This window comes from Branchiostoma lanceolatum, chromosome 7, assembly GCF_035083965.1.
Source record: "Branchiostoma lanceolatum isolate klBraLanc5 chromosome 7, klBraLanc5.hap2, whole genome shotgun sequence".
Classification (NCBI taxonomy): domain Eukaryota; kingdom Metazoa; phylum Chordata; class Leptocardii; order Amphioxiformes; family Branchiostomatidae; genus Branchiostoma; species Branchiostoma lanceolatum.
Window position 1 is genome coordinate 20,196,964 of NC_089728.1, and position 14,953 is coordinate 20,211,916.

The following is a 14,953-nucleotide window of genomic DNA, read 5'->3' on the forward strand; positions in this document are numbered from 1 at the left end:
ACACATTCTTCTTGCGTTACATCAATAACTGTAGCTATATCTAGTACAAGGATACTTAAAAATCGAGAATATGGATCCATGGTTTAGAACCATAAACTAATTTAGGAAGTGCATCCCACTGTGGCCTTGCTGTAGTTTGAAAGGAGGATTGGCCCCCATAACTACATAAACACATAAAAATCCCACTCTGTCTCTGGCTTGAAACAATGACAGGAGAATATTAGCAATTATGAAACAATACAGAATGACACAGAATGATTGTAACAAAAATACATAGTCAAAACAACTTTCAGTTTTTAGAAAATCAACCTTGTGTTCAAAAATAAACTTTCAAATCGGCCTGTCAAAGTTGTTTAAAAATGTCTAACTGTATATTTGCAACTTGGAAATGCCCTCCTCACAGTTGAATTCAAATGTCTGATAGTTGTGTGTACACAAATGTGACTTGTAGCTGTCTGCCTACATGGTATTCTAAAAGCCAGTTATAAAGACTGGAGCTCTGTAGAACTAACGTAAGGTAGAACTGCACATGAACTGTCCGCTAATGCCTTTACTACCAAACAGCATGATATTTTGGCCAGTGTTGTCATTTATATTCTGGGTTACAAAAAGCTAACTTCTTCATGTATAATAATACATGAATTCCTTATCTGTTGTCTCTACATTTTTGAGAGTTTGTATGGGTGGTGACTGTCTTAGCCTGTGAGTGAGGCCTCCACCGATGTGAACACCACAACAGTCAGTAGCAGACTGACTCTGGTAGTTTATGTTAGCCGAATTTATTCGGTGATCTATAATACAAGCATGGTCTTTAAACAATCCGTATCCCAAAATTGGCATCTATGCATACGTGAACAAGAAACAACTTGAACCAACGAACTACTGCAAATCTTCATCTAGATCTACACAAACTACCAGCTCAAATCTAACAAAATCTAATGTCTCTCGAATATGTGCTGGTCTAATATCACTATAAAATACTAAAACATATTGAACTCTACCAAGAAAATGCGTTGTGTAAAGTGGGCTTACAAAGAAACATAAGTACTTTAGAAACCTTTCACATTATACAAAAGCAATGCATTGTTGGCAAACTATCAAAATCAAATGGAAAGGTTATTGATAGTTACTATACACTGGACTTATCTTACAAACTCATAAATGCTTCTGCTAGTGTTCTTGTTCCCTCATCTAAGCTCAAACTATACAATAAGGTCGAAATCATATAATGTTACATATATAACCTAGACAGATTTGCTATTGTTGGATCTGGAAAATTATATTATACGATCAAAATGATCTGAGTAATAGAAGCGCAATCCCTTTAGTCTCCCCTGTTAAGATAAGAAGTAGCGCTAGTTGTCGACTTTCGTTTTACTTTGTGATTATTTCATCATCGTGCACTATAACTTATCATTATAATCATCTCATGTCCTTGTATTCTTGCAATTAGCCTTAGGACTTGAATTTGCACTAAAGTTATTATTATCATAACGCAATGACGCTGTTTGAAACTAACACATGAGTGAAGCAAGTCCTGGAACCGGTTCACTTTTTGCACACTAAACGTATTGTATTGGATATCCAATCAAACAAACAAGCAAACAGAAACCTGAAGCTTTTTTTCAAATTAATGTTGGATGTTTGCCAAAAGATAACTAGGGAGTAATAATAACCGCTGGTTATGACAAAATGGAGTGGTCTCATTGGTTAACGTCCTTTAGCTATATGATGATAATGAGTTATTTCATGACTTGTCCCTCAGAGTCCTCCGCAGGATCTTTCCACTAGCAGACTTCGGAATTTCCTTCACGAATTTAACTCCACCCCGTAGCTTCTTGAATGGTGCCACTTTACCTGAAATAAATAATTAACATGAGGAAACATTATGTCGGTGCGTCAAAATAAATTTGCCATTGGTTCATGCCAGTAAGCTTTTGCACAGTTTCGAGAGTAAAGATCACAGCGCCCAGGTACCTTTTATGGTGGGGGGTGAAACGTGTTTAATTAACGCCTAGGGGGCTACATATTTGCACTGATATTCAGTACTTACAGTACTTGTGTAGACTAAAAATAAATGATTTTATACTAGCTATCTTAAGATTGTATTAAAGATGTTGCAATCTTGTCGTATAGTGTGTGACATGGTCCTAACAACACCTATACTATCCGTCTCTACAACAGACAAAGGCAGACTGTGTAATAGTGTTATTGTGTTTAATGGTTATAGTTTTCACCCACGTGCTTATATCATGGGAATAGATATAATTTGTAAGGTCAACTCAATTCAGGAGTACATGTATAGTCGTGAATAGTTGCTTGTAAATACATGTATATTGTATCAATTATGTAAATTTCTGCCATATTGATCTAAACGAATAAAGATTTGAAAGATTTGAAGCACCTGCCACATAATCAACGATCTCCTTCTCCGTGACGCTGTCTGTCTTCTTGACGATGAACGCCTTGGGTACTTCTCCCGCCCGCTCGTCCGGCACTCCGATAACCGCCACGTCCTGAACACCAGGATGACCCAGCAGAACGGCCTCTAAATCCGCAGGTTTCACCTGCAATATAAAAAAAATGGGCTTCATTGACAGCTTTCATCGTCATCATCGCCACTTTCATCTGTCGACGATGCGAGCCACCGCTGCTTTCCACACTCCAGAGCCTGTCTTCTCACTCCCTACCAAGTGAAGTCCAGTTCCTCCAGGTCTCTCATGGCTGTTTTCCCTCCCCTCCTTCTTTTCCATTGTTGTACCCAGTTACCACAGCTTTAAATCAGGAAAAACTTACGTGCAGGACAATTGTAGTTGTCTTTTCTAGTGTGGCGTGGTGTAACATGCATTCATTCTTGCATCTGCCACCCTAGGAAGGAAAGACTATCTATGGTAGTAATATGGTGTTTTGGCTCACAATCTCTTTTTTCTGACCGCTATGTTAGCGTCCCACATTTGAATTCTAAAGTAACGTAGCTCAAGTGCACAAATCATTTTTTCATTTATATAGGTATTCTTCATTAAGTTATAACTGTTTACTAAGGGTTATATAAGAGTGCAAGAAGAAATTTGAGGTACGGCTCATTGTTACAGATACAGATACTGGAATGCAAATAGCTGCCTCCATTTATTTCATCTCCATAATATCAGGCAAAAAGACAGTCTATAAGCACATGCACAGCTGTTCAAATCAACACTGACAGTAATACAACCCTTCATCTACTCTAATATAATGTAAAGTTGCTGGAACAGATGGATTAAAATCTAATAGCCACTATTCTTTATATTCACATTATATTTTAATGGTGGGGAATAGTCATGATTCCTAATTTGCCACACATTTCTTATCTACTGCATGACATCAATGATCCCTTAGCATTCAATCAGTATTTTGATGTTTTAGAAATAGAACAAAACACTATTGCGTTCGTAATTGAATTAGGTGTTAAGCAGATTGTGCCGAAAACGAATACCCAATCCCAGATAGTTCACTTCAAGCGTTTGTTTAAACATATATCAGAGACAGAAGCAGATGAATGAAATACAATATACCTGCAGGCCTTTATACTTGATCAGCTCATTAAGACGAGCTACAATGTAGAAGTATCCTTTGTCGTCATAATGTCCGATGTCACCTACAGAATAACGCATTGTTACAACAGGTTAATATAAAACGTGAACAAAATCACACATTTTCTTTTTATACGGACTACACTTACCTTTCCCTGAACGGCCGTTTAAAGTTGTTCATTTTCAATATTTTGGATAGCGATCTTACTAATGTAATACAGGAAATGTATACAATTTGGCGACCATTTAAGTTTAGGGCACATTCGTTGTATGACGTTGTACGATTTTGATGTCGTATGATTTTTACAGATATAACCACCAACAAACACCGACAAGGATCTAAGATAACATCTTCAGCAACAAAACAGCTACATTCTGTGCGACACATGAACAGCTATCCCCTGAATGCGCTCAGTTTGCGATCGTACACATCACTGAAGGATAGACTAAACAAGAGCTTTTAAAAAAAGCTGGCGTTTCGGCTACGTTTATGAGTGTGAATTGTCTTTTCCCTTTACTTGAAGTAAAATCTGCCAGAGGAAGTCACTCAAGGGCTGTTCAGTCTATAAGAAAAATAGTCATTTTGGGAAATGAGTACTGTTTTAATAGAGAAAGGCAGATTGGGGAAAGCAATTTTGAAGTTACGTCACTTAACTTTGAAAAAGCTGGTCTTGGCCTACAACTTGTACTTATTTGTAAAATGTACAATAGGCTTATTATAAAAGCTATCAATGTAATTATGTACATGGCACGCAATAAAACATAAAATTTGAAAAAGCACCATTGAATCATCAGCACTATGGTAATTAAGTGAAATAGAAGTTCATAACAGCTAAGGTTCTATCTAAAATGACTACCAAATGTCAAACAAATCAACATCTACCTCATCCGTATTATTCTGGTTTCCGCATTTACAACATTTCTTCCTTATTTTCCTGGGTAATTTTGCTAAAATTCATAAAAATTCCCATAGTTTTGTGCCGAGCGGCGCCACTTTCCACGTCCGTGTTGTCTGAATGAAGTCGATACTGAACAATGGAGCATTTGCTACTGTAACAAAGGATCGCTGTTTTGCAAACAACATCAAGAGCCTCTGTTTACATCGGGGATAGAAGTTTAGTGGCGAGTGTTTTGCAAGAATCATCTTACCGCGCATAGGAGCCGCTGCACGGTATTTTCCGTTACAATGAACAGAAAAATTCGAATGCCGGGTTTGGAATCTATGAAGTCCTGTTCATAAGACAAAGGCCTTGTATATATTAAATGAATATTTAAAAATAACAAATATAAAATATTTCTTTATTTATTAATGAAAAAATGATATTCATAAATATGATATTTATATCCATGCACGGACACGAACCCGGATCTTCTGGGTCCGAAGTGCTTCGCGTTGCCAGATGGGCTAAGCTGCGGTACGTAACCAGACTCTCTGTACGTAATGCTATAACCTCACTATATGGTATCATTTATGTCGATTTTTGGTCGTTTTCTTGACGAAATCATTTTTTTTCTTCTGCAATCTTGTGGAATAGATGTAATATGGTCATTTTTCAGGATATCAAAGTCCGAAACCACAATGCAATGATATTTCCGAACAGTTGTAGCAGTTACATGCGGTCGCCCTCCTGTGTGTCATGCAAATCTAGCCTGCCTGCCTTTTCGTGCTCCCTTGCCATATAAGGCAACGGCTATACAAGGATTTGGGAACGTATTGCCATATAAGGTCTTCTGGTGTGCGACACAGTGTTGAACCAAACAGCATGCATCGACGCATCCTGCATGCGATATGCATGCATCGAAGGTAAAAGCCAGGACATTGCGTTCCGGCGCGAAGGCGCCGAAACGCAAAAAAAACGAACACAAACAGGCCCTTGATGTATTGGTGGTAGCTGGATGACTTTACACACTTTCATATATTTTTTATTCCGACCTCTGAACTATCATATCCATTAATATTCTTTTAATCAATGTTATTGCAAGTGTTCTAGTGTTATTGTAAATGTAGATACATGTACATGTGTTAGGTTTAGCAAGTGCTCCAGTGTTATTGTATTTAAAAAATAATGTAATGTGTTATTATGACTTCAGGAAGAATTGTGTAGTATGTATGATGTACTCACTAATGGAGATCTTTCAAATAAACAAATCGTACGACCTGAAGATCGTAAGACGAGCGTAGCCGGGCTCTAACTAACCTGTGTGGAACCGTCGATTTGGCCAATTCCTACTAGTTTTCCACCGACCTGTGTCTAGCCTGGTAGAGGCTAAAAACTGACCTGTGTGGAACCAACCGCCGCCATCAATGCACCCGGCCGTGGCCTCAGGGTTGTTGAGGTAACCCTTCATGACCTGCGGTCCGCGGACACAGATTTCCCCGTCTTCTCCCTCACCAAGAGCTTCTCCAGTCTCTGTATGGATCACCTGTTGAAAGGAAAGGGGTTATCATAATAAGTCATTTCACAGGTCCGAGTGCGTATGCGCAGACTAAGGTTAAAGTTTAAGGTCAGACATTTGTAAACAGTTTATTGTCGAAGAATTTTTGTAAAATTTTGACTTGAATGTTTGTTTACTACTGGAGAGCTTAAAGCTTTGACCTTATTCACAATTCGCAACGGCAATAAAGCTATGATGTCACTTTTAATGATATGACAAAAATCACATTATTATACAACGTTGATCGTAATTAAGGTCCTTACCTTAATCTCCGTGTTTGGTATGATGACACCGACTGAGCCAGGCACGAACTCATCTTCCTCACAGATGTGTGTGACGGGGCTAGTCTCTGTCATTCCATATCCTAGCAGGAAAAAAACAAAAACAACGATGGGACCATTCTCCTAAACATTATGACTTCGATGCTCAATGTGACACACACATGGAATGCAACTAGACATCACGAAATATTCCTCTTATAAAGATGTATCTTTCATTTCTGAATTTAGACACGTAAAACGATTGGTAAACATTAAGTGATCATTCTTTTTTTTTTAAATATTCTATAAACACGCGCTTGTACACTTTGGGCTAATCACTGAATATGAAACAAACACAAAAATCGAAATGACATGTCGCACAATACCTTGTCTCAGAGATTGAGGTTTCATTTTATCTCTCAGGGCCATGGTCAGGTTTATGCCTATCGGCGCAGCAGCGCACATGAGGTCCTTCACATGGGACAGATCATACTGGTCCACCATCGGGTGCTTCGACAGAAACAGAGCAATTGGAGGAGCCAACATCACCCTATTCACCTGTGTGTTGGGCAGAAAAAAGAGATTGTTGACGAAGCAGAAAAAATAATCTCTGTTGGGATCGATGGGGAGATGGTTAAGCACCAACAAGGGGATTTTTCAAATATGTCACAATATGGAACAGTCTTCCGACAAATATACAAACAATCACCTCTTTTCTGACGTTTAGAAGTGCCATCATAGCCCCCTGTAGTAGAGTCACATGTTCAGTTCTTGTCTGATTTCAATTCATACCATTGGTTATATCATTTTCTATCGTTATCATATTCTATGTATTACTTTGCTATATTATCTACAATTTATAATTAAGTTTGATAAGTATAGACGAGGAGGGCCTAGTATAAGCTTTATACGATTTTTCCTCCTCCTGAACCTGTCTTTATGTATTGTTTATCGTAATAAGTATTATAGATTTTCTTTGTGTGCAAATAAACAAACAAACAAACAAACAAAGAAACAAATCATTATTTGTCCCGGCCGACAACCGGAGGGGTACCTTTCGGTGTGCTCACGGTTAGGTGATCATAATATGGTCCTGTGGAGAGCCAAGTCTCTTCAACAACGTAATGAAACTAAAACAAGGACAGTGCGACCTATGCGGGACTCAGATATACGTGCCTTCGGTCAGTGGCTCTGTTCTTACCAGTGGCAGGAACTGTACGATGAACCCTCATGCGAGGGTAAATCAGCCATCTTCTACGAAACCACGGGAAAAGCCATCGAACAGTATTTCCCCATGAGACAGGTTAAGATGCACAGTACGGACAAACCATGGATCTCACCGGAAGTAAAGTCGCTTATACTCAGAAGAGAGAAGGCCTTTTCGGACGGTAAAACCTTGTTGTGGAAACACCTCAGGAACAGGGTGAACCGGGAGGTGAAGAAAGCGAGGAAATCCTACTACGGTGACCGGATTAAAAAGTTGAAAAGTGACAATCCAGCCAGCTGGTACCGAGAGATCAGAGGTTTGCTCAACATGCAACACAAGGAACTCTCTGTCGACATCCCGGACATTGACTGTGCTGACAGCCTTTCCATTGCGAACTTTATTAACGAACAGTTTGCAACAGTGGCGCAAGGACGTCCTTGCCTGGATCCGAAACAGCTTCCAGCATACCTGCCATGTGAGACCCCTCCGCCAGGAGTCTACCGCTGGGACGTGTACCCCATTTTGCAAAGGCTTAAAGTCGGAAAAGCTCCTGGCCCAGACCAGCTGAGTAAAAGAGTTTTGAAGGAATTTGCCTACGAGCTTAGCCAACCTCTTGCTGACATTTTGAACGCTTCGCTGAAGGAGGGGCTCGTACCGCAACAATGGAAGGATGCCATCGTAGTACCACTCCCTAAGTGCCAGTCTCCGAGTGTTAACAAACTACGCCCGGTTTCGTTGACATCGCAACTAGCTAAAATAGCTGAGTCATTTGTTAGTAAGTGGTTGCTACAGGACATCAGACCGTCACTAGACCCACAGCAGTACGGATGCCTGAAGGGAAAGTCTACCACTCACTACTTGGTTAGTTTGACTGACTACATAGCCAGAAACTCCGACAAGTTGGGCAACATCACTACTCTTGTGATGACGGACTTCTCGAAAGCTTTTGACAGGATTGACCACACCGTTGCCATCACCAAACTGTTAAAGCTTGGAGCAAGACCAAGTTTGATCCCCTGGATAAGTGACTTCCTGACAAACCGCCGCCAATGCGTAAGGTACCACAGCGAACTATCCACATGGCAAACTCTCTCCTGCTCGGTGCCTCAAGGAACCTTACTTGGACCCCTCATATTTCTGGTTGTGTTCGACGATGCGGTAAGAGAGTCTCCCTTGGAAGAGTGGAAATACGTTGACGATCTTTCGTTGGGAGAGTCTCGGCATCACAAAGAGCCATCCATCATGCAGGAGGAACTACATAATTTCAATCAGTGGTCTAGGGAAAACCACATGCTTCTAAACGCAGGCAAGTGCAAGATCATGGTGTTTTCTTTCATGAAAGTTCCCCCCGCCCCGCCAGTTCTCAAAATCGATGGAACCCTGCTCGAGACCGAGGTAGTCACATGCTTGCTAGGAGTCTGGTTGCAGGCAAACTTGAGATGGGACACGCAGGTATCGAAAATGACCACAAAAGCAAACGGAAGACTCTTCATGCTCAGGAGACTGAAACGTTTCAACCTCACAGTGGAAGACTTGCTGCAAGTGTACACGTCCTACGTGCGACCTGTACTGGAGTACTGTGTGCCAGTGTGGCACCCTGGACTTACCACAGAACAAACTACACGGATAGAGAAAGTCCAGAAGAGAGCTCTTCGCACCATTCTGGGGGGACAGTACACAAGCTACAAATCTGCACTACTGTACACAGGTCTACAACCACTGTCACAACGGCGCCTCGAGCTGTGCAGGAAGTTTGCAAGGAAACTTGACCCCGAACTGCTCCCTCAGAGGATGGCCCAGTGTCACGGCAAAGATACAAGGAACTCTCACAAACTCAGAACTTTGAAATGCAGAACTAATAGGTACAGGGACTCGCCGATACCGTACCTTGTGAAAGTACTAAATGACGGCATGTAATTATAGATTATTCATTGCATTTTGAATGAAAAAGGAAAACGTTTATGTTACAGTTCGTCCAATAGGCCAGTAGTTGGCAACGCTTAATTGCCTTCGCCAAGAAGGCTATGTTTTAATGCTTGTTTAAGATGTGATCATGTTATTTTTACAGTTTTAGAAGTTTTTAATGACGTGTAGTCTGTAAGAAAAAACGCAATTCAGCCTGGGGCTGCAATGTTCTTTTAAATGTCAATAAACCATTCATTCATTCATTCATTCATTCAGGTCACGGCGTCTTTTTGTCCGCGGGGCCCGTGTAGAATTTAAGTCACAACTAAATTTTTGTCGGGTCCCCGCCGTGCCCCAAAATAGCCCGTAGGGGTCACGCCTGAAAGTGCCAAAAACGGCCCGGGAACTACCCGGCAGGGCCCCTTTTTCCAATTGTGACCGTAGCATATGTAGGGTTCTTAGGGTACCCGGCGAAATTGTCAGACAATAGGTTTTTGACCTTCCCGCGGACTGATTCTCCTTGCCAATTACTTTTCCATTTTCTACACTCTACGATTCATACCCCCGTAGGAAGGCCTGGTGGGGGCTATGAAATTATTACGGTTGACATAATTCCCGTTGTTGGTGATATAATTAAAAAAAATTATACTTACACGTATCTGCGATATAAGTAAAAATAGTTATACTTACACATATATGTGTGTCAATTTGAAAAGAAACGTCGTCATTGTTTCGATAATATTTAAAAGAAAACCACTACTAACCTTATAGTCTTGAATAACGCGCAGGTAGAGTTTCGGCTCAAACTGTGGGATGGTAACGATCTTGACCCCCTGTCGTAAAGAGCTGAACAGCTGGGTAGCCAAGCCGTAGATGTGGAAAAACGGCAACCCCGCGATCATGCAGTCTTGCTGACGGTCAAATTCTATCAATCCCTTGCGTCTGTGATATAACAAGAAACAGAGATTTAAATTGCATGACAATTGTAACAGGTACAATGTATGGTACGTTGATGAAGGTTAGACATCCAGGTAGTAAGATACGCCAAACATATTTAGTCAAGCAACTGGATAAAATTTTGAAACAGTCATCCGCTGTCTTTCGTCAGGGACTATCGATATGAGTGGGAAAACAATGTTTTATGCCAAAAGTCTGAATAGATATGTTAATGAGATTAAGACAATTTAGGATGTCTTGACGTAGTCTTCAAAAGAAGATTAATTGAAGACAAGGTTGCATGCTTATAGTTCAACTAGCTACTGTTGTTATAGTACAGTAACTAAATGTTACAATGTATGGTGACTTACATACCTGGCAATTGAACTTCTAGTATTGCTAATATCTAGTAATCTCAAATATCCGATCTATTTCCTGACTAGCAGTACAGAAAATTTATCGTCGAATAGAATGCTGATGTTCTTGAACAGTATGTTTAACTTAATAACAGTATGCACTAGGACATTAATATGGCACAAGTACCAAAACAGTAATAATAGGTAAGTAAAGAGCTGTAAGTACTAGGACACCGACATGGTGGACTCCAGTTCAAAATTGCAAGTACTAGGACACCAAAACGGCAGATATCACCAGTTGTTGTTGCACGCCCTTGCAAGATACGAAAATGATAAAATTTGAGTTTAGGTACTAGGTGACCAAATATAAATCAAATTCAAAAACTGCTTATTAAAAGTCCCGTCAGTGTCGTTCACTCACTCACTCTCTCCCATAGCAGTGTCAGCCGTAGGGACAGCATAGCAGATCTTTTATCTGGGTGTACTTAATTGCAACTTTCAGACCTGTATACCTGCACTTAGCTCTGTAGGGCATGGGCGTACAATACAGTTTATCTATCAGTAATTCTTAAATCATACATGGTTTGTCTGAGATTCGCGACGATGTTGTTGTTGGTGAGAACGACCCCCTTCGGCAGGCCTGTAGTTCCGCTGGAGTACGGCAGCACGGCCACGTCCCCCGTCACGTCGACCGTGACGTTTTCCGGAAAGGCCGAGCCGTCGTCCTGTAGGAGTTTGGAGAAGGACCGGCATCCTGGCACATCGCCTCCCATAACGAAGATTTCCTGAATTATTAGAAAGTTGAAATTGAAAATTATTTTTGCATAATAACAGAAAATGGGTCTAGTTTTCTTAATTAACATGTATTCCGAAAGGTGGTATTCTTTTCAATTTAGAATTCGTCAGCTACAGTTATTTTGTCATGTTATGCACCCTGGATCATTCTGTAAATATATTATAGTTCATCGGTAACAGATCTAGAGCAGCCACATCGTAGACTGTCCTAAGACATTGATTTCGTATATTAGACATTTGATGATGATCCACTGTGTTCTGCAGCTCAGGTAGTTCTGGAAACAACCTCTGGCTGCATTCAGTCTTTCTTTATTTCTTTCCACTGTGTCTTTTTTCCTGCAAGCTGGCTGTGACGAAATCAACCTCTGACAGAAGTCAATTTCCATTTACTAACAAGACATGAATTTTTTACCACACATACAGGACTTTTGCAAGAAATTTCCCAGATGACCCTTACGACCGAGCAGAGGCAGGTTACTATTTCAGAATTGCATGTATGTATCCAATACTCACTTTCACGTTTGGACAGTTGCGTTTGGCTGCTTTGACAGTCTCCACCAGCTCTGCTACTGTGATGACGAATTGGGCATTGGAATGTTGTAACTGGAATGTCAGCTCGTCTGCCGGGAGTTTAAAAGATAAAATAAATATATATTGATAAATGAGTGAAATAAAGAAAATCACATTGATTTTGTTTCATTTCTCAAATGTCTTTTTGAAAAAGTTAACTGGATAGCATGGAAAATGACGTTATATCCAGGGCGTTTGATTCCTTAGCAGAACGAGTAAAATTATGAGTGAGTGGATGAGTAAGTGAGTGAGTGAGTGAGTGAGTGAGTGAGTGAGTGAGTGAGTGAGTGAGTGAGTGAGTGAGTGAGCGAGTGAGCGAGTGAGTGAGTGGGGTTTGATCTCTTAGTAGAACGAGTTTGATTATTTAGCAGTACAGAGTCACTGAGCGAGTGAGTGAGTGAGTGAGTGAGTGAGAGTGAGTGAGTGAGTGAGTGAGTGAGTGAGTGAGTGAGTGAGTGAGTGAGTGAGTGAGTGAGACAGGGGATAGGTCGCCTTTGTTTGGACAGAAACCATTACTGAATGTCGTCAACTACCTGCTGTAAATGTTGGATTCACAGTCGTCACAACACCGCCCACTGACGTTGTCCCGAAAAACGCTATGGCGTATTTTGGCACGTTCGGACTGAAGACAGCCAACACGTCATGCTGTTTGAATCCCATCCGCGAGAGGGCGCTACCGAAGCGTCGGATCAAGTCTTGCAGGTGGAGATAACTGTACGACTCCCCGGTGACCCCGTTTATCTAAAACACAGAGCGTGGGCATAATTAAGAATTCTGAATTTGTATAACCCAATCGTTTATTATTATTATCATTTTTTTTGTCTGGGAACCAACTGTCTTATCTATCGCACGTTTCGCAATAATTGCTATAATTTAAGACCAACGTCGTCTAAATACTATTGTTTTGCCTTTTTGGCCTTTCAAGTGTAATCCTTTGTTACAGAATGGTCGAAGGTGTACGATGGGGACATACAGCCATACAACTTAAATATGTGGACCGTAAAAAACTCCACCTTAGACATTTTCCCATCAAGTTCCACACAAAACCATGACATGCAAACAAACATTATGGGTAAAACAATATAAAAAGTGTGTCGACCTATATGGGTCAATATAGAAATAATCGGGAATACACCTTGAAATCTAGTTTTAATTTCTTTGGGTGTATATAGGCAGCTGCTATACAGTAATGTGCACACATTGTGAAAAGTCAGATACTTACGATCGCCACGTCGTTCCCATAGTCACCGAAGTGCTGTGTGACGTACTGGGTCAAAGTCTCGTTCCCAGGAATGTTGACGTCAGGAAACCTGCTCTTCTGTATGCCCGTATTTTCCACGCTTGAGAAACTCCTTGACCTGAAGAAGAAAAAAAGAAGAGAATAAGACTGTTTAATCGCCAAGGGCTGAGGATGACTGTTAAAATCCCTGCTTGAAGATATTGTTTATCCATTGTTTTGTTTTTCAGCATTTTTCTTCCTTTTGCCGTTTTCCCGAGCGTGTTTAAATGACATTTTCCAGTTAAGTTCGACCTCAAGGCCGGGAGTTTCAAAATGGCGGTTGTCATTCGATTGCTGCTACTGATATGTTTTGGCACCATACCAGTGTGAGTGAAGGCCACGTTTTGTTTACAATGATATATGACACTCCCAATGGGAGTTTTGCCAATGTTTGGTCGCCTTGATACGGCGCTTAGCTTAAGGGTGATTTGGGAGGTGATAGTTCAAAAAGGGCAGTTCCGCACGCTTTTTACCCCCCCCCCCCCCCATGAACATTTTATATGGACCCCTTGTATTTCCGTAAGGTTTTTGGTCTAGGTACATACATCACGAGATATTGACATGTAAAGATGGCCAGTCATTTAAGCACCACAAACACCTGATTTTAACATAACCACCCCAACTTGAAGCTACTAAATATATCATCCAAAGAAGCTACGAAATCGATAAAGAGAACTTACCATGCAGTAGTTTCATGCTTGACCTCAACGTTACCCAGTGACCCTCGATGACAATGAACGAATGTCCTTGAGCCGCCTGGAGTTTTGTCCAAGACAGCCGCCACACTGCTTCCCAAGACTCGAAGACGACGAACACAAGACGTGGCAGCCCTCCAATGTCTTAAGAATAAAGGTTGCATTCTTCAAGACACAAATAGCTTCACAATGTTGTATTGTTACTTGCTAATATGGGAGGCTCAAGTAAAAACGTCTGAGTCGGTGGAGTGCAGGATGTAGACTGGCTTTAATCATAACCATGTGTTAGAAGTAGCCGGGTTAGGGATTACATCTTAGGGACTGTACATTATGCATATGTGGGTATAGTATATCATTTCACAGCATTCCTCTCCTACTGGATTTTAAAGTCCAACTTTCTTCAGGAAGTGTCCTTGAGTCCATGATCTTGGTTCAGCTTGTATCTTACGTAATACGTTGTCTCAAAAGTTAGTATAAATCAGTGAAGTGTTAGACATCCCTTTTCTTTGTTGCTTTATGTTTCATGCAAGACTAATAATCTTGTTCCAGTTCTTTCAGTCCGTTTTCCATGCTATCATGTATAATCATTATTTAGGTTAGGTGACGTAGTCCTGCAGATAAGATGAGCGCTTCCTCTGTCGGCTCGGGTGGCGTCTCTCGTCGGTGTTTTGTTGTTCTGACGTCATTTCTTCCTAGTATTCTTCTTCGTTGTCTTCTTCGCTGTTGTGAAGCCTCTAAAAACCCATGAAGGGGTATCACTGAGGGGGAAGTGATATACTACCCCCCATATGTATAATGTATATCACTTCACAGCACACAACTGGTCGTAAAGTATATCTGTACTAATCGTCTCTAACGCCTGACACGCCTTCTGTCTGTACGTGCTGGTATGTAGACGCGTGTGTTAATAGGAAACAAAAGACGGCAGGTCAAGCAAACGAATAC

At 40.8% G+C, this 14,953-nt stretch overlaps 1 protein-coding gene across 1 annotated transcript; it reads right to left on the reverse strand.

The window, feature by feature from the left end:
- Window positions 1-669: 669 nt before the first annotated feature.
- On the reverse strand, window positions 670-14,540 carry LOC136438094 (uncharacterized). The gene is made up of 12 exons (XM_066432771.1): window positions 13,994-14,540; window positions 13,257-13,392; window positions 12,568-12,775; window positions 11,978-12,084; window positions 11,249-11,454; window positions 10,142-10,319; window positions 6,652-6,823; window positions 6,269-6,369; window positions 5,849-5,993; window positions 3,552-3,634; window positions 2,405-2,567; window positions 670-1,857 (listed from the first exon to the last, which is right to left on the reverse strand). Exons 1-12 carry the CDS (start codon window positions 14,170-14,172, stop codon window positions 1,748-1,750), a joined length of 1,788 nt encoding a protein of 595 aa, XP_066288868.1. The 5' UTR covers window positions 14,173-14,540; the 3' UTR covers window positions 670-1,747.
- Window positions 14,541-14,953: the final 413 nt, after the last annotated feature.